This window comes from Engystomops pustulosus, chromosome 1 (assembly GCF_040894005.1).
Source record: "Engystomops pustulosus chromosome 1, aEngPut4.maternal, whole genome shotgun sequence".
Lineage (NCBI taxonomy): Eukaryota > Metazoa > Chordata > Amphibia > Anura > Leptodactylidae > Engystomops > Engystomops pustulosus.
The window spans coordinates 106,804,707-106,830,487 of record NC_092411.1 but is presented as its reverse complement, the minus strand read 5'-3'; the positions used below and the strand labels follow the sequence as shown (position 1 = coordinate 106,830,487).

At 38.0% G+C, this 25,781-nt stretch overlaps 1 protein-coding gene across 2 annotated transcripts in view; it reads right to left on the bottom strand.

Moving 5' to 3' along the window:
- Positions 1-25,781, bottom strand: part of CNTNAP4 (contactin associated protein family member 4) — a 215,702-nt gene that overhangs the window by 17,308 nt on the left and 172,613 nt on the right. For both annotated transcript variants that reach the window (XM_072150804.1, XM_072150805.1), the window contains 5 exons: positions 18,534-18,704; positions 17,823-18,041; positions 5,568-5,807; positions 2,038-2,253; positions 355-488 (listed from right to left, as the gene is read on the bottom strand). In XM_072150804.1, the coding sequence (XP_072006905.1) occupies positions 355-488; positions 2,038-2,253; positions 5,568-5,807; positions 17,823-18,041; positions 18,534-18,704 (980 nt within the window). The remainder of the gene's footprint in view (positions 1-354; positions 489-2,037; positions 2,254-5,567; positions 5,808-17,822; positions 18,042-18,533; positions 18,705-25,781) is intronic.

The window sequence follows — 25,781 nt, the reverse complement described above, 5'->3', positions numbered from 1 at the left end:
TTTATTTGAGCTTCTTATGCCATTGTTTTTAAGAAAAAAGACTTTATGCAAATGAGCTTAAGGAGCTCCTCAGCTTTTTTTGTAAAAACAAGGCCGTAAGAAGCTAAATGAAAAACAGTTTACAATCATTGAACCTGGTGATAGATATCCTTTAATCTCAGAATGGTCCTAGGTAATCTAGGTCTGCAATTATAGGAAAAAATAATTAAAATATTAAAAATGATGTAATAAATGTAAAGACATTTACAAAATATGAGCAGTAAAACAAACTAAAGCTATTGAATAACCATAATAACCATAAGCTATATATGCCTTTATATAAAAAAACAACAATAATAATCCCAGCAATATTACCTCCACAAATAAGATGTCCTGTTTTCTCAAAATGGACACTCTATGGAGATGACCATCAGCCATGTTTTTAGAAGTGATAGTGAAAACATCAGGATCATGATAATAATTCGATCTGTACCTTATCTGCAAACTTCCTAGAAAAGACAAACAAAAAACAAATTACTAAAAAATTAGACAAAAGACATTATAGTTACAGTAAACCCTGCCATATCTCTCCTCAGGACTGGAAATGTAAAGGTACAAATGTTAGATACCTGATTTTTTTTTAAATTATGTACATGCTATCTACATTATATAAGTGTACCAAGCAGTAGGGTCTCAGCCTGCCATGTTATCCTACTAATTTCAATTTGTGCCACACAGTAAGAACCTAGTGCCTGGAACTCTCATATTCAACATTTCACCCCTATACCAAGATCTGGACTTTGAAGTGGAGAGATTGCAGAGCTGCTACCTCTTGTGGTGGTTGTAGTGAAGACAGGTGCTGGCCCATCAGACACAGAGACACCAGTTCATGGTACAGAGGGATCAGGCAGGCAAACAGTCAATGTCAGTCAGGTAACAGGCAGAGGGTCATGGTGGCCCACCCGCACTGATTAAATTGCCTCTGCCGGCAGCATTTAGATAACAAACACCAGAGCTTCCTAACCAAACAGAGGTTCCAAACCTTTAACCAGCAGAATTTTACTGGGTCCACTTATCACTAATTTATGCAGTTTGCATAAATTAACTTTCTGACTACAGCCAAGAGATAAATGAACCTAGCTCTGGGCTGTGGGAGTAATGTATCTCTTGGGGAGTGAAGGATGGGTCCCTTCTGCCTACTTTCAATCTGGGGTTTCAGGATCTTTGGAGGACCTTCAAAGGTCCTGAAATTGCTGTTGTGTACATGTGTATTGAGAGCAGGAACAGATGTACAAGGATTTAAGGTTGAAAATCATTTTCAATATAAAATTTTGTTGGTAGTTTGGATGGCCTCATAGAAAACTTGGACAAACTGCCTGTATTATGATTCTCTACTGCTAATATCTTAACATTTTATAGAAAGTCCTTGATCAGTCGTACTTTTTTAGAGAGCTGAATGATCAAGTGAAAGCTGTGTTGTCAAGACACATCCATGATAAACTACTTAAAATATTGCTAAACCATGTAGCCTTGAAATGCTGTTCATCTCATAAGATAAACTTTCCTAGGGTCTGGAGAAAAAGTAAGGAAGGATATAGCTAGATAAATCCAATTACATATATTCCAGGCAAATTTAAAACAGCAGCACCACAGTTGAACTTCAGTGATAGCAATTACATTTATTTTATTCCATCACACATATAACCACACTCAGGAACAAATATTCAATTAATAATTAATGATGGCGGTTGCTTGAACTGAGTCCATGGGAAATGTGTAATGAACTAGATCTTCACTGTACAATAAAACAATAGAACTTGACAATTTATATTAGAGAAACCTTGCATACAGTACATTTTAAATTATATGAAATTTGGGAATGTGGATTCTATAACAGTGTGAAAAAACAAGTTAGAGCTGAATGACAGAGAACATTAAAAAAATGTGCTGTTAATTATTAAACATAAGCACTAAATGCAAACCAATGTACTTTCCTTAGAGCACAATACATTTTTTACACTGTACAATAATTGGCATACCTTGGCGTTATTTACATACCGTTTTTAGAGATTATAACTGAAATGTATGCTTTATTTAAAGACTGAGCAAAAAGAAGTAAACTTGGTGTTTGAGTCGTCTTGAAATTAAAAGCAATGTGTTCCTTTGAATCTGTGAATGTCGATGGTGTCCGCAAACTTGAGTTCTTAACCGCAGTGTAATTCTCAAGAATGTGATAAGTTAAGGATGAGTCTGCTTCAAATTGAGCGGAAATTTCTGTAAAAGAAGAAACGTAGCTTTACTACTAAAAGATGGTAAACAATTGTCAACCTTCCAAAAATTATTTTAAACAATGATTTCATGTTGCTTAACCCTTTCCTGGACACTTTTCCATTGTTGCTTTTCCATTTTTACTCCCCTCTTTCCACAAGTCATTCTTTTTTTATTTTTATTTTTACAGAGATATTTCAGGTCTTGTTTTTTTGGTTCATATTTTACTTTCTAGTGGAGCCATTTTATATTTTGTTCAGTGTACAGGGAAGCTAAAAATACATTCCAAATGGGATAGAATTGAAGAAACCACAGTTGGGGTTTGTCTTTATATATTTTCCTGTCTGGTCCAAACGACACATCCTCTTTATTTATTGGGTTGATACATCACAGAAATACCAAACTTATATAGGTTTTATAATGTTTTAATTCCCCAAAAAATTAAAATCGTTTGTAGAAACAAAATTCTCAGTTTTGTCATATTCTGACGCCAATAACTTTTTTGTACTTTAGTGGAGCTGTATAAGGTTTCATTTTTGGCAGGAGAAGCTGTTGCTTTCCTGATATGATTTTGGGGACTGTATAAACTTTTGATTTGATTTTGTGTTGGGAAATGGTGAAAAGGGGCAGATTTCGACAATTGGTACTATTTTCTGTGAATAAATGTTTTTAAATATTGATATATCAGATATTTTAAGACACTGTAATAGGTAGCATGCTATGATTTTACTTATTTAATATATTTATATTGAATATATCTTCTAAGAAAAGTGGGCATCTATAATCTTACTGCTGCTACTACTTCTACAGATCTTACTGCAGCCAGTTGATAAGATCAAAAAAGTTCTTATTTCTGCTCATTAATATACACTCTGTACCCCTTCCTGACAAAAAATGTAGATATATTTGCAAATTTATAAAACAAGAAAAACCGAAAAATCGCATGGTCATAACTATTCAGACACTTTGCTCAGTATTGAGTAGAAGCACCTTTTGAGCTAGTACAGCCATGAGTCTTCTTGGGAATTATGCAACAAGTTTTTACACCTGGATTTGGGGATCCTCTGCCATTCTTCTTTGTAGATCCTATGCAGTTCCCCCAGGGTGGATGGTGAACATTGGTGGAAGCCATTTTCACTTCTTTCCATAGATGCTTAACTGGGTTTAGGTCAGGGCTCTGGACCAGTCAAAAATGGTTATATAGTTGTTCTGAAGCCACTGCTTTGTTATTTAAGTATTGTCAGGCTCTTTGTATTGCCACGTTGAGTGTCAACCTTCAGCCCAGTCTGAGGTCTAGAGCACTCAGAAAGAGGTTTTCATCCAAGATATCTATGTACTTGGCTGCATTCATCTTTCTTTCAATTGCAACCAGTCGTCCTGTTCCTACACCTGAAAACGCTCCCATAGCATGAAGCTATCACCACCATGTTTTATTGTCGGGCTTGTATTTGGCAGGTGATGAGCAGTGCCTGTTTTTTCCACACATACTGCTTAGAAATAACAAAGAAAAGTTCAATATTTGTCTCATCAGACAAGTGAATAATATTTCCCATGAGTCCTTCATGTGTTTTTTGCAGACTGTAGGTGGACTTTCATGTGTCTTGCACTGAGGAAAGGCTTCCCTCAGCAGATTCTGCATTAAAACCCCAACTGCTGGAGGGCTGGAGTGAAATTTGACTTTGTAGAACCTTCTCCCATCTCCCTACTTCATCTGTGGAGCTCAGAACAGTGATCTTGGGGTTCTTTACCTCTTGCACCAAGGCTCTTCTCCCACGATTGCTTAGTTTTGCTGGGTGGCCTGGTCAAGTGCTTGAGTGCTGCAGAAATTATTTTGTAACTTTGGTCAGATCTGTGCCTTGCCAAAATTCTGTCTCTGTGCTCTTTGGGCAGTTCCTTAGACCTCACAATTCTCATGTGCTCTGAGATGCACTGAGAGATGTGGGGCCTTATATAGACAGGTGTCTGCCATTCCTAATAAAGTTCAATCAGTTTAATTAAATACAGCTGGATACTAATGAAAGATTAGAACCATCTCAAGGATGATCAGAAGGAAATTGACAGCACATGATAGGTCTATATACTTATCACCATTTGATATTTCAGTTTTTTTGTTTAATAAGTTATACAGAGTGTACATTAATGAGCAAAAAAAGAACTTTTTTGATCTTAGCAATTGGCCTGAACAGCAATAGAGCACATGTAATATAGCATATATAAAATAGTATGCACTCCTTCCCAATGTGCTCCCTCAAAAATATTATCTATTTTCTCAAGGTGTTTGCTAGCATTTCACCAGTTTTCCAGTAGAGTAATTAAGGTAAGGGCAGACACATCTTTTTGTATGTGAGATCTTGCACCCTATTAATTTTTCAAAGGACTGTAAAAGGAAACAGTAAAAGGCAATTCCTTTAAAAATCATTAAAGGGAAGGTTTTTTAGAGTTAGAGAAATCAAACCATGGAATATTATGACTGGAGTTAGTAATGGTGAGTAACATGTCAAAATGCAGAAAAGGGCAAGAGACTTATCTATGAAGAAAGGACATTGACTGGTAAGTGTAACCAATAAATTATAGACTAATGAAAGATTGAATTTCTATATTTTTAAACCTCTGTGACTACATCTGTGTGCTCCATTACTCCAGGTACTGTATGAGCCTCACAAGAGGCTATACCTTGTTACATTGTGTTACAAAATGAAATGCCATATGTACAGCATATATAGGCACAACATATTATTAGTTAATTAATTAGTTAAATAGAAACGGGCTAATTTATAGGATGAGACATCTGTTTATAACTAAAAATACAAAATCCTAGACACTCAAACTAACTACATAACAAATATGCATACATGTCTTCTAGCTTAAGAATACAAACAGTAAATAGATGCTCAAGCATATAAATAATTTCACAAATTGGTGTCATATAGAAAGTAATGCTCACTTCATTTTCTCATGTTTCCTAATCCCTTCTCTGTCTTTGTTTCCTTATTTCAAGCCACGAAATCCTGAGCACTCAAGCTAATCATTATCGCTGGAGTCCAGGATACAGAGACCAAGGACTGGAAACTAACCAGGCTTGCTTCTTTCTATAATTTGTATGCTTTGTAAGCAGTTGTGTCAAAACAACATTTATCACTACCCCTTATTTACACACATTGCCAACATAACATAAGAAAGTGTAATATTGTGTTAAAATGTTTTGAAAAATTAACCAGAACCTGTCAATGTTCCCCTGTCAATAAGCTTTTTGTTTTACTTCTTCCATACACTTGACATCACATGATAAAGCTACTTGCTCAATACATTTAAAAACTTACCTTTTTTGCAAAATGCTCCAGTATATGCTGACAAACTGCAGTCACATGAAAACCCACTATGCTTTTCAATACACCTTCCTCCATTGTGACATAAGCTCCCATAGCTACTGCAGTGCCCAGGACACCCTGGCGTGATACCTGGTGTCACCTTTGCCCTTTCTTCCAAGTCAATAGGAATTCCGTTCATCTTTAAGGAACGAATACAACCCAAGAACTGTTTCTTTATTGAAGGAGAACCACCTGTTTATAAACAAAATATATACATATAATTTTATGTAGATTTATTGCCTTAAACAACATGACTGTTTCACATTACCATCAATTGAATAACCGTGCAGCCATTTCTGTCATTGGTACGTGAAGTGAATGTCAATTTTTGCACTTTGCTATTTTGTGACACTTTAACTTGATAGGATAGTCTTATTACCGGTAGTTATTTTTTTGGTCTCATAGAATAAGCAGAAAAATGACAAGTTTGACAGCAAAATGACAGCAAAATTCAATAAACCAAAATATGTTAAAAAATATGTACAGCGTTAATTCACTCTCCAGATTCAGTTACAGATGCAGAGGGTACAGGTACTTTTGTAAACTGTCAACTCATTATTTCCTTCTTCATGCTGCCTTCGTGGAGGGGCACATTTCAGATAGCTATGTCTTCTGAATCATGCCACCTAGAAACACAGTTCTGTTGCATTTTAGAGAATAGAATCTCCCCTTTAACCTCTTAAGGACACAGCCCTTTTCCATTTTTCCATTTCCCCCTTTCAATGATCACTAACTTTTTATATTTCTGTCTACAGAGCTGTATGAGGGCTTGTTTTCCAAGTTACAAATTGTAATTTCTAGTGATGATATTTAATATTCCAGGCCATGTACTGGAAAACTGGAACAAACAAACTCATGAAAAAACACATATGCACCACTTTTTTCTGTACCTTGTTTTAACGTCTATCATTGTGTGCTCCAATTGACACCACCCCATTTATTATTTGGGTCAGTTTGATCACAAAGATACAAAATATATATACTGTAGGTTTATTATGTTTTAGTAGATGTAAAAAAAAAAATAACTTTTGGCATATTCTGTTTCATACTTCAGTGTATAGAGCTATTTAGGCATAATCTCCAGTTCTGTGGCTCCATTTTTTGCAAAATGAGATGACGTTTTCATTGCTACCAATTTGGGGCTGTAAAACATTTTTTATCCCTTTTTAGTAAAATAATTATGTGCTGGAAAATGGCAAAACAGTGGCGTTCGTTCCGGGCATCTGGGCGCTATTTTCCCCTTCAGGGTTCACCACAGGGAATAGCAGTTTTTATATTTTGAAACATCAGGCATTTTGGGATGTGACAATACCCAGCATGTTTATGATTTCATTTATTTTTCATTTCTAAGGGAAGGGGGTGATTTGAACTTTTAGGTTTTTATTTAAATAAAATATTTTTTCAACTTTTTTCTACTTTTTTTTTGTATAATATATCATTGACCCCCTAGGGTACTGGAACCATAGAGGGCCTGATCAATTCTAACATATACTGCAATGCTTCTGACTTTCCTATTGATCCATAACAATTTGCCATTTTCACACTGTTATAGATTGTGCTGAATGACAAGCCTGAGGGTCTCAAGTAGACTCCAGGTTGTTACAGGATCACTGCCCCCCTCCCTCTATTATGTCACAGGGGAAGACAACAATCTGGGTCAAGATGGCTTTGCCAGGGGCATTGAAATGGTTAATACCTACAATTGATTCTAGCAACAATGGCAGTGTTGGCTATGGGTTTTTGCTGCATTATGCAGCAAACACCCAGGGTGTATGAAGGGCTAAGATCCACAAGAAGCCCTCTTTACATATCTACTGCGACAAGGGGGTTAATATCACATCATTGGGGGTCATTTATTAAGGGCCCGATTCGCGTTTTCCCGACGTGTTACCCGAATATTTCCGTTTTGCGCCGCTTGTACTTAAATTGCCCCGGGATTTTGGCGCACGCGATCGGATTGTGGCGCATCGGCGCTGGCATGCGCGCGACGGAAATCGGGGGGCGTGGCCGAACGAAAACCCGACGTATTCGGAAAAACCGCCGCATTTAAAAACCGAAAATGTGTCGCATAAGGACCGCTTACCTTCACCTGGTCCAGCTCGGTGCATTCCGGCGCGATGAGTTTACTTTCAGCGCAGCAGCGCCACCTGGTGGACGGCGGAAGAACTACCTTATTAAATCCCGGCCGGACCCGAATCCAGAGCGGAGAAGCCGCCGCTGGAACGCGAATGGACCGGGTAAGTAAATTTGCCCCATTGTGTTTGTAGGTGAGGCAAATCTGGAGATATTCACTTTTCATGTTACAGTAGTAGGTGGGAAAATGTATATAAAATCACATATTGACATAAACTTTAACAATGGACATCTCCAGTTCTGTGGCACCTAAAAGCACAATCCTTATGTGATATTCAGGGAACATTCTTCTTTTTATAATAACACCAGTTATGTTTCTAGTTGCCATGGTTCAGAAGATTTGAAATGTGCCACTGTTTAGATGTGAAGGGGTTACAAAATTAAATGTTAAAGGTTTTTGTGTGATAACTACTCTAACTGTACAATATCTAGCCATTATTAGTGCAAACTCATTATTGTTTCCTTTATAGGTGATAAAAGGTAAAAAAAGCATTGTCATTTCATATGGAATATTAGTATATATACATTTCATAGAAGAGGATTTTCCACTAGTGATGAGCAGAGCATCACTAGATCAGATCCTGGTGCTGGCACACACAGCCACAGCCATTTAAAACATGCTGAAGACTGTGTCAGTGGCATTTGAAGACATAACGCCTGTGGGGGTGAGAAGGACCATCTGAACACTGTTCTTCACTTTAAGATTCTGGGTCTGAAACGTTTAGCAAAACTTTATTAGTAAAAGCTGATAGTGAGCATTGTACTTTGATTATAAAAACATAGGGGAGATTTACCATGTGAAGCAGCATGCGATGCTAACTCCTCCCCCCACAGGTTCCAGATATATTGAGAGGCTTGAGCCTCAATTCTAGCTACCTGGCATATAATTGTGCTATATTCTGCACCAGGCTGCTCAGCATGGTCCATTTCACTCCTCCACACCCACTTGGCAAGGAGGTGGCAGAAAATGGCACATCTGGCCACTGAGCCAGTGACTGACCACAGCAGTTAAATTATCACTGCAGGAGACCAATGGGAAAGTTTTTTGTGTGATAACTACTCTAACTGTACAATATCTATCCATTATTAGTGCAAACTCATTATTGTTTCCTTTATAGGTAAACAAGTATTGTCATCTCATATGGCATATTAGTATATATACATTTCATAGAAGAGGGTTTTCCACTAGTGATGAGCAGAGCATCACTAGATCAGATCCTGGTGCTGGCTCACACAGCCACAGCCATTTAAAACACTGCAGGAGACCAATGGGAATGGGAGTACTGTGTGGTAGTGGAGAAAATGGGTGGCTGTGTGAATTTTTAACCACTTTTCATATTGGAAGTACATTCTTCTTCTTTAAGGTTTATATAGTAAACCAAACCATTAGTTTCTGAATATTTATTAAAATCTCACAACCATATGTGACTGTTCCAGTATTCCAGTTGTGAAGCATCATTTTCAGGCAGTTAATTAAATGTCACAGATTTGGCACTTCTAAGCCACAAATTATTTGATTTGCCTTCTCAAGGATTTCCTGTTGAAAACTAGCACTCGTCCCAACAAATTAAATTAATTTGAAAGAATGTCAATTAATACTTTATTCCCCTGCTCAAACATGAAGCAACATCTGTTGCATATAAAATAAAGATAGACTTTATTAAAGTAAAAGAGAATTGGGTGCTTGTATAGTAAAAAGCTAGCAGAAAATAATATTAATAACCTTGATAAGAATAAATTAAAAAAAAGATTATGCATACTTTTTCCTCATAAATATTTTCTCCTTGTGTGAAATGTGACAGCCAGATATGGATAATAATATGTTATGGTTGCAACCTGCTGTAAACGTACTTACCAATCCAACTTTGAGTCATATCTGTCAGGTTGTTGCTTTGGAAACACTTTGGAAATCTACTATATACTGAACACAGTCTTAAGCGTAGAGCAAATGGTTCCTATAGTGGTAACACACAATACAGATCCTATCAAAGTCAATGGGGGAATTTATAATTTTAGTTATGTCAGTTTCATAACTGCCAATTGTCTCAACTGACACTTTGTACGAAAATTAGAAGATTTTTTTGCCAACTTTTTTGAAACATCTGCCAACTTACTTCACCTTTCATTGTAGCCTATGATCGCCAGATTTATCAGATGCAAAGTCATAAGCTTAGGTGCAAATTTTCTCCATTCCACTCTTGGCGTGGGAAAAACTTAAATCCAATGTACACATTGACACCTCATGTGGCAAATTTATCAAATTGTCTAAGCCACTGTAATAAATCTAAAAAAATGGCACAGAAAGCACACCTAATGAGAAATTCCCCCCAATGTGTATAGAAATATTTCCCCATGCAAGGACTGCTGTGATGGGAGAATACTTTTGATTGTTAGCATTCATCTTGTTGGTACATCAAGGGGGCGGGATCAACTGGAGCAACCGTTTCCTTGTTCTAATACCTTTCTATGGAAAATATCACTATGTAAAGGGCTAGTTCTGGAAAGTGAGATTATTTGCATAAATATAAAAATGAAATTTACTCTAAAATGACAGATTACTGAAAAGGAAACTGGAAATGTTAGCTTGGAACCCTATTAAAATGCCATTTAAAAGGATGTATACTTGTGGACTTTATTTAATCAGCCAATAAGTAAACTAAACCTCAACCCTTTACTAATGCTGAATGATTTTTCACTGTCTTTTGACAACTTTCAGATTAAATGTAGAACCTAGTTTAGCACCAAGCTTCAATGGAATCTATCAGCAGAAATTGTCCTCACAAACCGCTACCAGTATGTTGTTAAGCAGATTAACACTTTTCAGAACATGTTAGTTATATGGTCCAGTGCTGTGGCATCACCCAATATAAATAAACTTTGAAATCAGATATAAATTGGTTGTATAAAGTCATTTGATTTTAAATCCGAACAAGACAGGAAAAGGTTGCCTAGTTGGCTATCGCACTTTTCAAGTCAAGAAAAATACATCCAAAAATCGGTGAGAAATCCAGCAGAATGTACTAGTACCATAAGTAAAATGTAACTTTTAATAATTACTGATAAAATAAGTTCACAGTGAACCACAATAATATGCATATCAACCATCTAGCAAAAACACATCAGAAAGGGAGATCATTCAGACCTCCAATAAGTCTCGTCTGACACAGTCCCCATTAATACCTCATTGTGTCTTAGTGCATTCCTGTATAGCATATGACACGATGCACCGTCTGAAAACCATGGACCAACATTAATCCCGACATTTAAAAATAATAGGGTGGATCTCACCAGTCTTCGATGCGTCGTCTCCTGGTCTAGTGGTATTCATTTTAACCCCGTGATGTGGATCTTTTGCAGACATACTTAGTATCAAGGCTAGAACAGGGCTTAGTAGTTCAGCTCACCTCCTAACTTGGTTCACTCCCAGCACACGGGGCAGAAGAGCACTTCAGGAGGTTTGTCGATAAAAGTTATATTCTTTATTTGAAATCCAAGTAAAAGCTTGTACATGGCTCAGTACATACATGAATAGAGACCCAATGAATAACCAACGCATTTCGCACGTTAGAGCTTAGTCATGGTCATAGCCATGACTAAGCTGACAAGGACGGTCCTTGCCATGACTAATCTCTAACGAGCGAATTGCGTTGGTTAAACCTCCTGTTGCCGTCCTTTGTTTAGTATCAAGGCTGCATAATCAACTACATCACTTTATTCCCCTAATGAGTGCGTCACACAACGTATGAAATGTGTAGGGATAACATATTAGGGAGTAACAGGGTCTGAAAGGACTGTCCTTGTCAGGGGCGGAGCAATATTGCTTGGTCAGGATACTAACCGATCGTAGGGCTTAATAGGTCCTTTACCTCCGGACTAGTACTGCCCAACCAGGAGATGCTGCATCGAAGACTGGTGAGATCCACCCTATTATTCTTTACTGTGGGGGTTTAATGTTGGTGCATGGTTTTGAGATGATGCACCGTTTCATATGCTATACAGGAATTAATTGGAACTGTGTCAGACAAGACTTATTGGAGGTCTGAATGATCTCCCTTTCTGATGTGTTTTTGCTGACTAGATGGTTGATGTTCATATTATTGTGGTTCACTGTGAACTTATTTTATCAGTAATTATTAAAAGTTATGTTTTATTTATGGTACTAGTACATTCTGCTGGATTTCTCTATAAACTCATGGGGGCCTCTGTACCATGTCAGTGGCGCAGAGGCCCTGAAATAATCACAAATGCTAGCCTATTGCTAGCACTTGCAACTATTGGGGCGTGAGAGGGGGGGCGCGGCCCATCGAGCAAAGGGCACTGCTTGGTGGGTGTGGGACGGCTTTAAAGTCACCGGCTGCGTTTATTTCTATGCCAGGCCCTGCCTAGCATAGAATAAATGCGGCGCAGCTTCCTGCCCCGATACATGCTATGCAGCTGCGCACAAGCGCCAGGGTATGATAAATGTCCCCCATGGAGTTCATCAATTAAGTCAATCTCTTCCCACCTTAGAACACTCCCTTGCTGTGATTGACATTATCCACCGGACTACCAGAAAGGGCAACAGAACTCCAAGGGCAGTCATAGAAGGTTATTTATCAATAGTCAGGCTCCTTGGAATAGTTCTATGACTAGGCCTTTGGAGCTCCGCTGCCAGGCAGACTATTTAATGTCCTCCATAGAACTGTCAAAAGATGCCTGCCTAATGATAAATAACAGCCAGGGACCCTATTTGCATCTTAAGGTTATAACGGGCAAAGACCTACAATACTGTTTTTACCCCTGGCAGGTTCAACACATAAAGGCTTTACCCCTTTGTGGTACTCTGCAGAATAATATCACTGCACATCCCGATCTTATGGTCTTATTCTTGATGTATGGGGTACAGATGTCCATGCTTTGTGGAATAGCATCACATTACACACCAGTGGTGTTAATTAGCAGAGATATTTCCATGTATTATTGTTAATGCAATTATACAAAACATTTCTACTTGTGCATTGATAACACTGTGCGATGGCATGTGTTTTGTGGGCCAAGGTAAAGTAGATCTTTTGATACTTGAATTTTTAATAGCATTTTATTCTACATTTTGGGAGTAATTCATGTTTTGTTTTTGTTCTATTTGTGCATTTATTGACACTTTTACCCTGCAGGACAAATAGCGCAAAAGTTATAAACATGCATTTACTGTTTTCTTGCATAGTACACTGTTATTTGACATTATTTTGTACAATTCTGACCCAGGAGCTATTGTTGGGACTTCATTGCAACAATCCTCACCCTACTTTTCATTGGGGAAGAGATGTCATGTGAATAGGGTTAAAGAGGGGACCCATTCGTGCTGACTACTGCATCTAAAATGTTTGATAGCCTTAATCAAAACTTTATTTCATCCACGTTGGAGAAGATAGCAAGCACCTGCTACTGCTTGCATAGGATGCCCCTACAGCCAAGGATGTTCACTATAAGGATGTGCTTAGACCCTTACTTGAAGTCTTACAAAGGTTTATTGAGGTTAATTCCAGTCTGAAGGTGTACAGAAATGTCAAAATGTTCAACCATTCTAAACGGATTTAATGTATTTGAATTCACTTTGACAACTCATCCTGAAACTATGTGACAGATGGAGACAATGAACACTTTTGAAATTTTTCCACGAGCAACAAAAAATGAAATAAGATCTATAAAAAATAATATTTCTCTCTTTTTTCTCCTCAGGAATTGCGTCATATCATCATTTCATGTGTTTCACATACTTTTTTTTTAAAAAAAAATGCTCAAATAGTCGTTCTGTTACAATAATGTTATTTCCAAAGTCCACAGGGGAAAAAGGATCTTTCAAATGAAACAGTTTGTAGAGAATTTTCCTGTATCATTTTCCACAGCACTATGGTATAATTTGTTTGATAGCTGTTTTTATAGTTTTTAACATAGTATTTTGAAGCCATTATCTTGAGACTGCTACATTCAGTCCCACCTTTTATGTTCTAAAAAAAAAATTGGCAGCTGACTGCAGTTAAAAAAAAATCACTCATATTTTATTTTTGAAGAGTAACCTTAGAAAGTGGGTAGAATTACAAGCATTGCTTTTTTCAGAAATATCTCAATTAATTGTCCAAATTATTGTAACTTGAATGGAAGAGTATAGAAAGGTTTAATATTTTAGTAGAAATTGATGAAGATAAAAGTCCAGAAAATTTTGGAAGAAGTGTCCTGTGTAAATACAGTAGCCCAAAATATAAATTAGGAACTGCAGCAGAACACATCTCAAAAAGATTATTTGGCCAAGCTCCCAGTTGATACTTTCCGTGGACAGAGATTAAACCTGTCCTATCATTTTAAAATATTCAAGTACAAACACCTAATCTGTTTGCTAATTTTAATTGTGCAGCTGGCGCAGAGGCCCTGAAATAATCGCAAATGCTAGCTTATTGCTAGCTTTTGCGTTTATTTTCCCCAATCCGCCACCTTCACGCCAGTGGGGCGTGAAGGGGCGTGAAGGGGGGCGCGGCCGGCCGAGCGGGGGGCGCGGCCGGACGGGAGTGGGCCGGCGCGTGGCGTTACTGTCCCCGCGCCTGCGCACTCGCTGCTGCCGGCGACTTTTCATTCATGAAAAGTCGCCGGGTGCGTCTTTTTCTACGCCAGGCCCTGTCTGGGGTAGGAAAAACGCTGCGCGACTGGCAGCCCGATACATGAAGAGGCAGAAGCCTCTTCATGTATCGGGCTGCGAATTTGCAGCGGCGGGGCGATCATACGCTGGCGCACGAGCGCCAGCGTATGATAAATATCCCCTAGTAACTCTATATAACATATGGCCATATTTACTCCATAATAAAAACTTTTCAGAATAATTCTGCTTTCTATTATTGTATTGAAAGTTATATTTACTTTTAGGCTAGATGTTCTCTAATGAGTCAATTTTCAAACATGAAAAATGGTTAGATGCACACAAAACATCCAATTGCCATTCTTTTGGAATCCATTTTTCAAGTATTCTATGGGTGATCTATGAAAAATGGTTTTGACTAGTAAATGTTTACTTTTTAAGGGAATTAGGATAACAGTCTTGTGTATTGGACCATTAAAAAGTATTGCATTCAGTGCAACACAAGCTTGATGATCCCTCTATTATTTCAGTTGACTCAAACTGTGATGTTTCTAACAACATTTTTACAAAAAAATAAATATAATAATATTAATAATAATAATTGGTGTTATATGTTCTCACTGAACTGTGCTGTAACTAGGAAACTACATTTCCATTTTTAACCATCTTCATGTCTTCATGTTCATCTTCTTTCAAACAGTTGAAGGCTTCATAACCAGCCTCATTTTTAAACACAGTGGAAAAAGTATACATTATTCACATTTTTTAAAATAGACTATTATAAAGTAGACTTTTTGTTTTCTTTATTGCTTAGGCTGGGTTTAAAGCTGATGACTGGTATTATTTTTTTCTATCTGGCACATTATGGCGGACGTTAATCATAGTGTATCTCAGTTTTGCCTTCTTTTTTTTTTTCTTGTATGGTGATTTATGAATGATCTCTTTTTGCCTTTGTAAATGCGTTATGAGATTGTGGCATGTCCGATTCATTTGCACCAAAGGATTCCCCTACAAAGTAGATCTCATTTGTGACCAATAATGAAGTGAGATTTAAAAAAGCTGGCAGAACACTCAGGGCTTCATTTTTGCAAAAAAAATAAATAAATAAAAAATAACTGCATCTGCAATGTCCAGACTACATTTTGTTGTAAGGGCAGAGAATAAAAGTTTTATTAAAAAAAATAATCTTGCTCAAAAGAGTCTTTGCCTTTCAGATCTGCACATTAAAATTGACAATAATCCCACTCAATAATATGATCCAACAGAAAATGATGAAGTCATTACTTGCATTCAGTTCACCTTTCATTTGGGAACCGAAGATCTTTGTTTGCAGTAATGAAAAGGGAGTTTTTTATCGAGCGCACCTGGTCAGAGCAGATGTATTTTTGCAACTTTTTTGCGACTTTATAGGCACAAAATAGTGATCGATGCTGTGCAAACCTCTGTATAACAGCCATTCACTATGTCAGATAAGGTGCAGACACTCAAAACCACTAAGTGCCGGACTTTTGCTTGCGCCAAAAAAACCCTGCAAAACTGCAAGAACAGTCTAAAATCTATGATCAATGTCCCCCTATGCCCCTGCCTCCATCCATAAAGATGTTCATAAAACAAGTATATTTTAAACTACTTTACTGCTTTCCTTTTTATTGGTGATTTTCCCTGCATAGGACAACACAGCTCCCAACTGCAGAGATAACCTGGGATCCAGCACTGTAACCAGGTGGGACAAGGAGTGAGAAGTGGCATAGTTGCTTTCTGCACTAAATACAGTGCTCATTGGTGGTAAACTGTTTTTGCCTTCTTTGTGGGAAGTACAGCTGTTGATAACAGTGGCTCCCCTCTCTTGCTACAACAGTCTCTATAATGGTATTTTAGCTTGACCTGCAATCATTGGGCGATAAGTTAGAGGTTAAAGATCTGCTTGCACCCGTTTAAATTTTTATGGCATGTTCAGAGAAAACGAACACCACTACAATATATGCTTTTTTGAATAAAAGGAATGGATGCATGACAGAAGAGAATGAAAATGCATGTTTTTTCATCATGTCTTCTGAGCTACAATAGCTTAGAAAACCTGAAAACAAAACAATCTGAACATAACCTTAAACCTTTCTTTCGATGACTGTGACACTGTTATAATGACCTCATACTACAGCTTATCCTGAATAAGGATAAAAACACTTCATTTAACCAGAAGGTGTAATTAATTTTGGAGATAATTCATGGAAATGGCTGTCTTCTAATGACTATTATTCCAATAAATCAATTTCCTCTTCCTGATAAATAGACAATCTTAAAACCCAAAAAGAGGTTTTCAAGGTCAGTTAAACTCCCATGATGAATTGATTCTATTATGTCTGGATTAGAAATCACCTTTTAGTTCCTATTTAAATCCATTGCACAGTATTTAAAGGGGATTTTCAATATTTTATCAATTTATCGGTCTAAAGAGATGAAAACCAATAGTCGCCTATGCAGAGATTAAAGAACATCTACCACCAGGATGAAGGATTGTAAACCAAGCTCACTGACATACTGGTGTGTGTGTGTACCCCCTTTGACAGGAACTGCTCTTTTTGTAGCTTCTTATTCCCTGGTTTCTACAAAAAAGGATATTAAAACTATGCAAATAAGCTTAAGGGTCTCCAGATTCCATTGCTGTTATTGGAGCATGAAGCCTCTTGGGCTCATTTGTATATTTGTAAAACCTTTTTTTCTTAAAAACAAGGGCATTTGAAGCTTAAAGAAGAGCAAATCCTGCCAGAGGCCTCTCCTGAATGTCAATAGGGCAGATTTACTTATCCGGTCCTGTCGCGATCCAGTGGCTCGTTCTCTGAGGAGGATTCAGGTCTTCCGGAGATTCACTAAGGTCATGTGCCCGATATCCACCAGGTGTCGCTGATGCATCCAGGTCCGCTGCTGCAAAACAATTCGTTTTTTAAATTCCGCGTTTTTCCGAATTCGTCGGTTTTCTGCCGGCCAGGCCCCGATTTCTGTTGCATGAAAGCCAGCGCAATTGCGCCAAAATCCGATCGCGTGCACCAAAATCCTGGCGGAATTTGGCGCAAAACGGTAAAAGTCAGGGAACCCCACGAAAGTGCGGCCGCAGAGCCCTTAGTAAATGTGCCCCAATGTGTTTGGTTTACAATCCTTCATCCTGGTGGTAGATTTGCTTTAAGTAGATCCTATAGTTCAAATTTAAATCAATGAGCACATACTACATCCTGAGTTGTTATTGGAAGATCTTCATACTGCATACTCTACTGCATACTGTATGATCACAATATTCTCCATGGAATGTACTCCTGCTTGGAGAGAATATAGTACTTCTTGCAAGCACCAAGGTTTTTTTTGGTTTACTAAATTATAAAATAGTGACATCATACAATTGATAAACTCTAGTGATAAATGTACAATATTTTTTTCCTCGCTCAACCATTAGATAAGTTTTAATCAAAACCTACCTATGAAGAGCTGACTGGAAAGCTGTAGACGTATGTGTCCATCAGAAGGAGTGATGTAAGTTTTTTGAGGTAAGTTGTCCACTTGAAGGGAGGCTTCTTTGATGTTTCTCTCGGCTTTTACAAAATGCCATTGGCTGTCATTTAAGTGAGTTGGTGAGTTAACTCGAACCTCCAGGGGTCCATTTCCGACATCAAAAGAAAAAACAATATCTGTAGGAGCTAAAGTCAGAAAAGTTTATTAGTTTACAATATTTTTTTAAAATTCGTATACATTTCACACTTTTCATAGTTTAATTAGCCATTAGAGCCTTATACATATGAAACACAGAGGACTACACTTGAAGTCTCAAAATATACTGGATATTATCTTCTAGTCATAGCATAATGAAGCTTCTCAAAAGAATGAGTTACTTTTAATGAACAGAAGGCCCTCAAAAACTTCTTAAAGTTGTTTTATGGCTGTTTTAGTTTTGGCTAGTTTTGTTTTGTTCATAGTTTTCTAATATTCTGCATGTCTTTAATAATACTAAAGCACAAAAATAACTAAAAATAACTAAATGGAGTTTCTCCATTATAAAAAATAAAAAATTCAGTGAATAATTTTCACAGGGGCCATTGAATTTATCAACCCTTCATATAAAAACTAAAATGCCCATGTTGGGAGAAGAATAACACATTATATTGTCAATAGAAAAAAAGTTACAAACTCACATTCTAGTTCTATCCGGATAAAATCTTTGATTCCAAGGTTTTCAAGGAAAAGTCCAGATGGTGATGCAGTTTTGAAGAAAAAAGACACGTCTGCACTAAATTCTCCTTCAAAGGTAGGAAAACGCAAGTAAGATGATGTTGTGTTAAATGAAGCTGCATTCCAAAAACTTCCTAGGCAAATAAAAAAAAGAAGAGAAGTTAACTGAAACATTGTGGCAAGTTAAAAAGTGTCTAAACACAAACTGGGGCATATTTACTAAGAATGGTTCAAACTGCACTTAGTGTGGCTTGCCTGTGTATAATGCAGGGTGCGCCAGATTCATGATTTCTGGCGCAAGTTCTTAATGAATCTGGCTCTCCTAGCCAGGCCCGACAGAGTGCACCACTTTTTTTCTGGTGCGACTTTAACATGGGGGGTGCGACACACTTCTGTCGGACTTGCATGTTAAATTTGACGCAAGGTCAGAATGAACACCGGAACGCCCCCTAATTTGTGTCACATGATGCTTAGTGCAGCTGCTCCACAAAAGAGTTGTGTTCAACACATTTGTGGTGCGGACACTTCTTAAATACCTGTACAAGCAGTATGCTCTAGAAAGAATGTGCAAACAATGTGCAAAGTCTGACAGAAAACCTGTGCAAAGACCTTAGTAAATGTTCCCAACAGTGAATTTCCCCACTGTGGGACTAATAAAGGATTATCTTATCTTATCAACAGTCTTCTTCAAAGTGCCTGCTGCAGGATCATGTGTATTACTTTATTTTTTAAGAATGTTCTAGCTTGGCGCCCTTATTTGTGCCAGAAAAAGTGGCAATTTGTTGTCACATTTGCAGAATTGCCCATTCTTTTAGGCCTTTTGTCCTGCTACTTATAGAAGTATGTCTAAAACTTTTGATACATGTGGTTCAATGCCTTTCAGTTATATTTTACACTTGGTATGACATACTAAAACTGTCTAAAAGATAGACAGTGTAAATCACTAACATTACATCTCTCCCACAAGTTTGGATTTTATTGATTCTCTCAACTGTGACTTTATCTTTCTCATTAATCAGCTCCTATTATTACCTTCCATGGACAATGAAAGCAGGAAATTCCTTTTCCCCTACATTGGTCTGTTATTTACCACAGTTGCATAATACCCAAACGCTCTATTGTACGCTGTGTATTCTTTTTATTTTCTTTCTTTATACATCCTTAAGTCAACCTTCATATGAGAGATTATTTCTCTTACTGACAATCGACTTATAAATGAATTTTAACATGAGAGAAATGACTTTTTTCCTTTACTTTTCAAAAACATTCTAAATGATAAAAGTCTACAAATTCAACAAAGAAGCAACTTTTAAATCCATTATTCTGCCTGCAGTAATAGGTAGTTTAAGCTATGAAACTTTCCTTCAGTGTATTCAATAAACATGGATCCATAATAATGATTCTTAAAGTTCCTTTTAGAACAAATCTTATTAAAGTAATGCATATTTTTGTTGCCTGCTTCTGGTCTTTTCTTACTTGCTTTTGCGTACTATTTATTGATCTATGCATTTCCATATCTATAGTAAGTTTGTTCAAACTTTTGGTAAACTTTATGTGTAAGCTTTATTAGTCAGTATATATAGAATGAATTACTATTAATAATAAACTATTCACATTTACAATTATTAAAGCTAATTTTGACTCAAAACTAATTCAGTCCTTGTCTAAATGAAAATTTCAGCTTTGGGTCATGGAAGTTTCTTTTACCCTAATGATGACCAACAAATGAGATCATCATCTTCAATTTTTTGTTTCTTATTAAAGAACTGTTATCTTTGTAAACTAAGACTCTCCACCTTAATCCTGAACAACCCTCCCATATTAATCTGTGCTCCTGTGAAGAGTGCAATGGGTTACATTTTAATCAGTGTAGAAACTTTTGTTGCTTTTCATCACATAATTCAAACATACATGATTACCCGTTTAGAGAATATGTTGGTGATAAATGCCAAATATTTTTAAGTATTTTAACTTTTCTTTTCCAAGACTGGAAAGAGCTTTGTTGTCAACATTTAGCATCTGCCTAATTGTCTCATGAAGACAACTGATGTCCATGTGTCCTACAGTAAGCTGATCTCTGAGATATTCTCACACTCTGGCTTACCCAGGCAATCGATGTATTGCATACTCTACAGCTGGCTGTTAGCCTGGAAACAGAAAAGATGGCAGAGGGTTCTCCTAATGACAAACCATCTAGCTGAACACTGTAAATCTGGGGAGTATGACTCAAAAAAGTTATTTTTTTTTTTGGAGCAGTTGTTTAAAACTGTCCTGGGACAGATTTATGTGGAATGGATTCGCATGCTGGTAGTGGGGCGGTCCATTCCACCTCCCTGTGGACAGGTTTTGGTTTGTTCAGCACCTTGGATACAGGTGCTGGGAGCAGACTAATCAGACTGCATGAATCTGCTGAGCAGGGCTGAGAGTGTTGACTCTGAAAGGCGGTCCGGCAGAGCACACACTTCCATGCCTGGAACAAGTGATGACCTTGCAGGTGACTTTATATGTAAGTGGTGAGTTAGGGAAACTCTCTGTTTAGCTAACACCCAGACAGGTAGGATTTTGTTTATGTTTGAAGCTTGAATGTAAAGGCTGTTTCATATTGTACCTGCTGATTGAAGAAAGGCAGGAGAGACCTGTTTTGGAGTGTCGCTGTCTTGAACGAAATCACAAATCTCCGCTACCACTGTCTCTACCAGGCCAAATCTCCCACATTGTATTAATTTCTTTTGACACACACACTGTATTATTTAGAAAATATTGGGCCATATATACTTCAGCATTCAGGTTCATTGTAAATACCATAATAAGCCTTGATTTTGTAGGATTGTAGCAATTTGTACAGTAATATTTGAGATTTTCTATTTTATTTGAGAATACTACCTTATGATGCAATTCAGAAAGTTTTTCAGCGTTCAGTTTATCATACATATTAGGCATTAAAACTCCATTCATGTTACCACATGCTTGCTGAATAAAAGAGGCCAAAATAACAGAACAGTTCAAGGTATTTATAAATAGTATTACTATGCTAGGCCCTAACTACTGTAAAACAAGCAAGAAGCTTAAAGTAAAAAACAGGCAGTCCCCGACTTAAGAAGACTCAAATTACAGACAACTCCTAGTTACAAACGGACCTCTCTGCCTACTGTGACCTCTAGTGAGGCTCTCTAAATACTGGTAATTTACTGAATTTTAGCCCCAAACTTCAATGGTCAACATAGGAATTGTCAATGGTGCCTACAATAAAAATGTATTGTTAATTCTTGCTCCCATGACAGCCCAAAATTTAGAAAATCCTATTCCCCAGGGACAATATTATTATTGTATTTGTTTTCTGGGTTATATTGGGTTATATTGTTATGGTCAAGCATTTGGAAAAAGTCTAAATTTTAACTTTGTTATACTGTCCAGTGTTGCCTCTATACTCTATACTCTAGACATTTTCATTACCGATGATATATTTTTAGGGTATTTAACAGATATCCTGTTTACTTTACAATGTCATGAACAAGTAAATGTAAACCATTTTTTTCTGTTTATTAGAGTAGTTTTCAAAGTGTTCATGCAAGTACCGGTATTTGCAAGCTCCTTTATATATGCACAATGATAACTTATAGAATACCACTAAAGTTCTATTTTAGGCTTGTCTTTTTTAATTTACTTTTTCAAACTTCTTTTCGTTTCAAGGACTTTGCATGTATCTAGAGCCTGTCTGACTTTTCGGTCTTCTTTCATAAGCGTGTGAATCATCATTCTCTAATTGCTTTTTACCCTGTATTTGACTTGAATTGCTGCTGCTCTTCACTTTTACTTAATAGAATTTAATTCATGTATTCTTTCTCTATCCAAACCCACATACAAAGGTTTTCTCGTTACATAATGTTAAAACTTTAATTATTAAAGACATTAACAAGTCAAGTAATTTAGTATCCAATAGTCCAGTTTTCATGTCAGTACTACTTGATAATCTTGTAAGAAGTTTGATCTCTGATATGAAGCAACAATAATTTAAAAATCTTTATATTACCGTATATACTCGAATATAAGCTGACCCGGGTATAAGCCGAGACCCCCAATTTTACCACCAAAAACTGGGAAAACCTATTGACTCGAGTATAAGGAGAGGGTGGGAAATGCATTGGTCACAGCCCCACCCAGTATATAGCCAGCAAGCCCCCAGTAGTATACAGCCAGCCTGGCCCCTATAGTATACAGCCAGCCCATTCTGCACCCTGTAGTATACAGCCAGCCCATTCTGCCCCCTGTAGTATACAGTCAGCCTAGCCTGCCCCAGTAGTATACAGCCAGCCCATTCTGCCCCCGAAGCATAAAGCCAGCCAAGCACTTAAAAAACAAAAAAAAGCTTACATACTCACCCTCCGGCAGCCCCGATGCGCAGCAGTGCTCCCCGATGTCATTGCGGCTACTCTTCTGGATTACCGGCTACTCTTCTTTCTTCTTTAACATGTGGCAGGACGCGGCCATGTTATCTGCTGGCAGGCGCGTAGTATGACACGGCCGCTGCCGACGTCATACTATGCGCCTGCCGGCTGTGAGATAACTTGGCCGCATCCTGCCACCTGTTACAGAAGAAAGAAGAGGAGTCGTGATGACATCGGGGGATCAGCGCTAGCATCAGGGGAGCAGCGCGGCCATCAGGGGAGCAGCGCTGGAGGGGGAGTATGTAAGCTTTTTTTTTTAAAGTATTGACTTTTCTATAAGCCGAGTTGAGGTTTTTCAGCACATTTTTTGTGCTCAGTACCAGCTCAGCTCAGTATTTTGATAGTGAAACCACTTTGCAGTATCCCCACTGCTTAAGAGATACTGGTGAAATTTGCATAATGAAATTAAAAATTTAAAATAAAAGTTTAGCTTTGTCACTTTTATATTATTATTCTATTATCTATAACGTCATTTGCAATTTACTTTATTTTGTTAGTTGATATTAGTATTATAAATTAAAAATGAGTGGGAAAGCCTTCCCAACCGTCTTTACCTAGGAATATCCCATGGGAAATGACTAGAGATGAGCGAACATGCTCGTCCGAGCTTGATGCTCGGTCGAGCATTAGGGTACTCGAAACTGCTCGTTGCTCGGACGAATACTTCGCCCGCTCGAGAAAATGGCAGCTCCCGCCGTTTTGCTTTTTGGCGGCCAGAAACAGAGCCAATCACAAGCCAGGAGACTCTGCACTCCACCCAGCATGACGTGGTACCCTTACACGTCGATAGCAGTGGTTGGCTGGCCAGATCAGGTGACCCTGGGATAGACTAGCCGCTGCCCGCGCTGCTCGGATCATTCTGTGTCTGGATGCCGCTAGGGAGAGAGCTGCTGCTGGTCAGGGAAAGCGTTAGGGTGTTCTATTAGCTTACTGTTAGGCAGGAGTGATTCTCAAAGAACCCAACAGCCCTTCTTAGGGCTACAATAACGTTCTACTTTTTTTATTTTAATTTGCATCTAGTACCATTTTGTGAGGAATTAGCAGGGGGACTTGCTACCGTTGTGTTTAGCTCTTAGTGGCACACATATCCATAGCAAAGACCGAAGTGGGAAAATTTAGTAGGGGTTGGATTTCAATTAGGCACTAACTCAGTGTCATCTCATCTGGCATAGTAGTGTGCTTTGATACTTGGCTAGAAAATAGCCATAGGAGAATACAAAGAGCTTACTTACGCATACAGTAGCGTTCTATATATTTGATTTCTGGTTGATCTGCTGGTGGCTGTACTTTCTGCAGTGCATGTACTAGCCAATTCTGAGCAATTTGTAGTGAGACTTGCGACCGCTGTGTTCTGCGCTTAGTGACGCACATATCCATAGCAAAGACCGAAGTGGGAAAATTTAGTAGGGGTTGGATTTCAATTAGGCACTAACTCAGTGTCATCTCATCTGGCATAGTAGTGTGCTTTGATACTTGGCTAGAAAATAGCCATAGGAGAATACAAAGAGCTTACTTACGCATACAGTAGCGTTCTATATATTTGATTTCTGGTTGATCTGCTGGTGGCTGTACTTTCTGCAGTGCATGTACTAGCCAATTCTGAGCAATTTGTAGTGAGACTTGCGACCGCTGTGTTCTGCGCTTAGTGACGCACATATCCATAGCAAAGACCGAAGTGGGAAAATTTAGTAGGGGTTGGATTTCAATTAGGCACTAACTCAGTGTCATCTCATCTGGCATAGTAGTGTGCTTTGATACTTGGCTAGAAAATAGCCATAGGAGAATACAAAGAGCTTACTTACGCATACAGTAGCGTTCTATATATTTGATTTCTGGTTGATCTGCTGGTGGCTGTACTTTCTGCAGTGCATGTACTAGCTAATTCTGAGCAATTTGTAGTGAGACTTGCGACCGCTGTGTTCTGCGCTTAGTGACGCACATATCCATAGCAAAGACCGAAGTGGGAAAATTTAGTAGGGGTTGGATTTCAATTAGGCACTAACTCAGTGTCATCTCATCTGGCATAGTAGTGTGCTTTGATACTTGGCTAGAAAATAGCCATAGGAGAATACAAAGAGCTTACTTACGCATACAGTAGCGTTCTATATATTTGATTTCTGGTTGATCTGCTGGTGGCTGTACTTTCTGCAGTGCATGTACTAGCCAATTCTGAGCAATTTGTAGTGAGACTTGCGACCGCTGTGTTCTGCGCTTAGTGACGCACATATCCATAGCAAAGACCGAAGTGGGAAAATTTAGTAGGGGTTGGATTTCAATTAGGCACTAACTCAGTGTCATCTCATCTGGCATAGTAGTGTGCTTTGATACTTGGCTAGAAAATAGCCATAGGAGAATACAAAGAGCTTACTTACGCATACAGTAGCGTTCTATATATTTGATTTCTGGTTGATCTGCTGGTGGCTGTACTTTCTGCAGTGCATGTACTAGCCAATTCTGAGCAATTTGTAGTGAGACTTGCGACCGCTGTGTTCTGCGCTTAGTGACGCACATATCCATAGCAAAGACCGAAGTGGGAAAATTTAGTAGGGGTTGGATTTCAATTAGGCACTAACTCAGTGTCATCTCATCTGGCATAGTAGTGTGCTTTGATACTTGGCTAGAAAATAGCCATAGGAGAATACAAAGAGCTTACTTACGCATACAGTAGCGTTCTATATATTTGATTTCTGGTTGATCTGCTGGTGGCTGTACTTTCTGCAGTGCATGTACTAGCCAATTCTGAGCAATTTGTAGTGAGACTTGCGA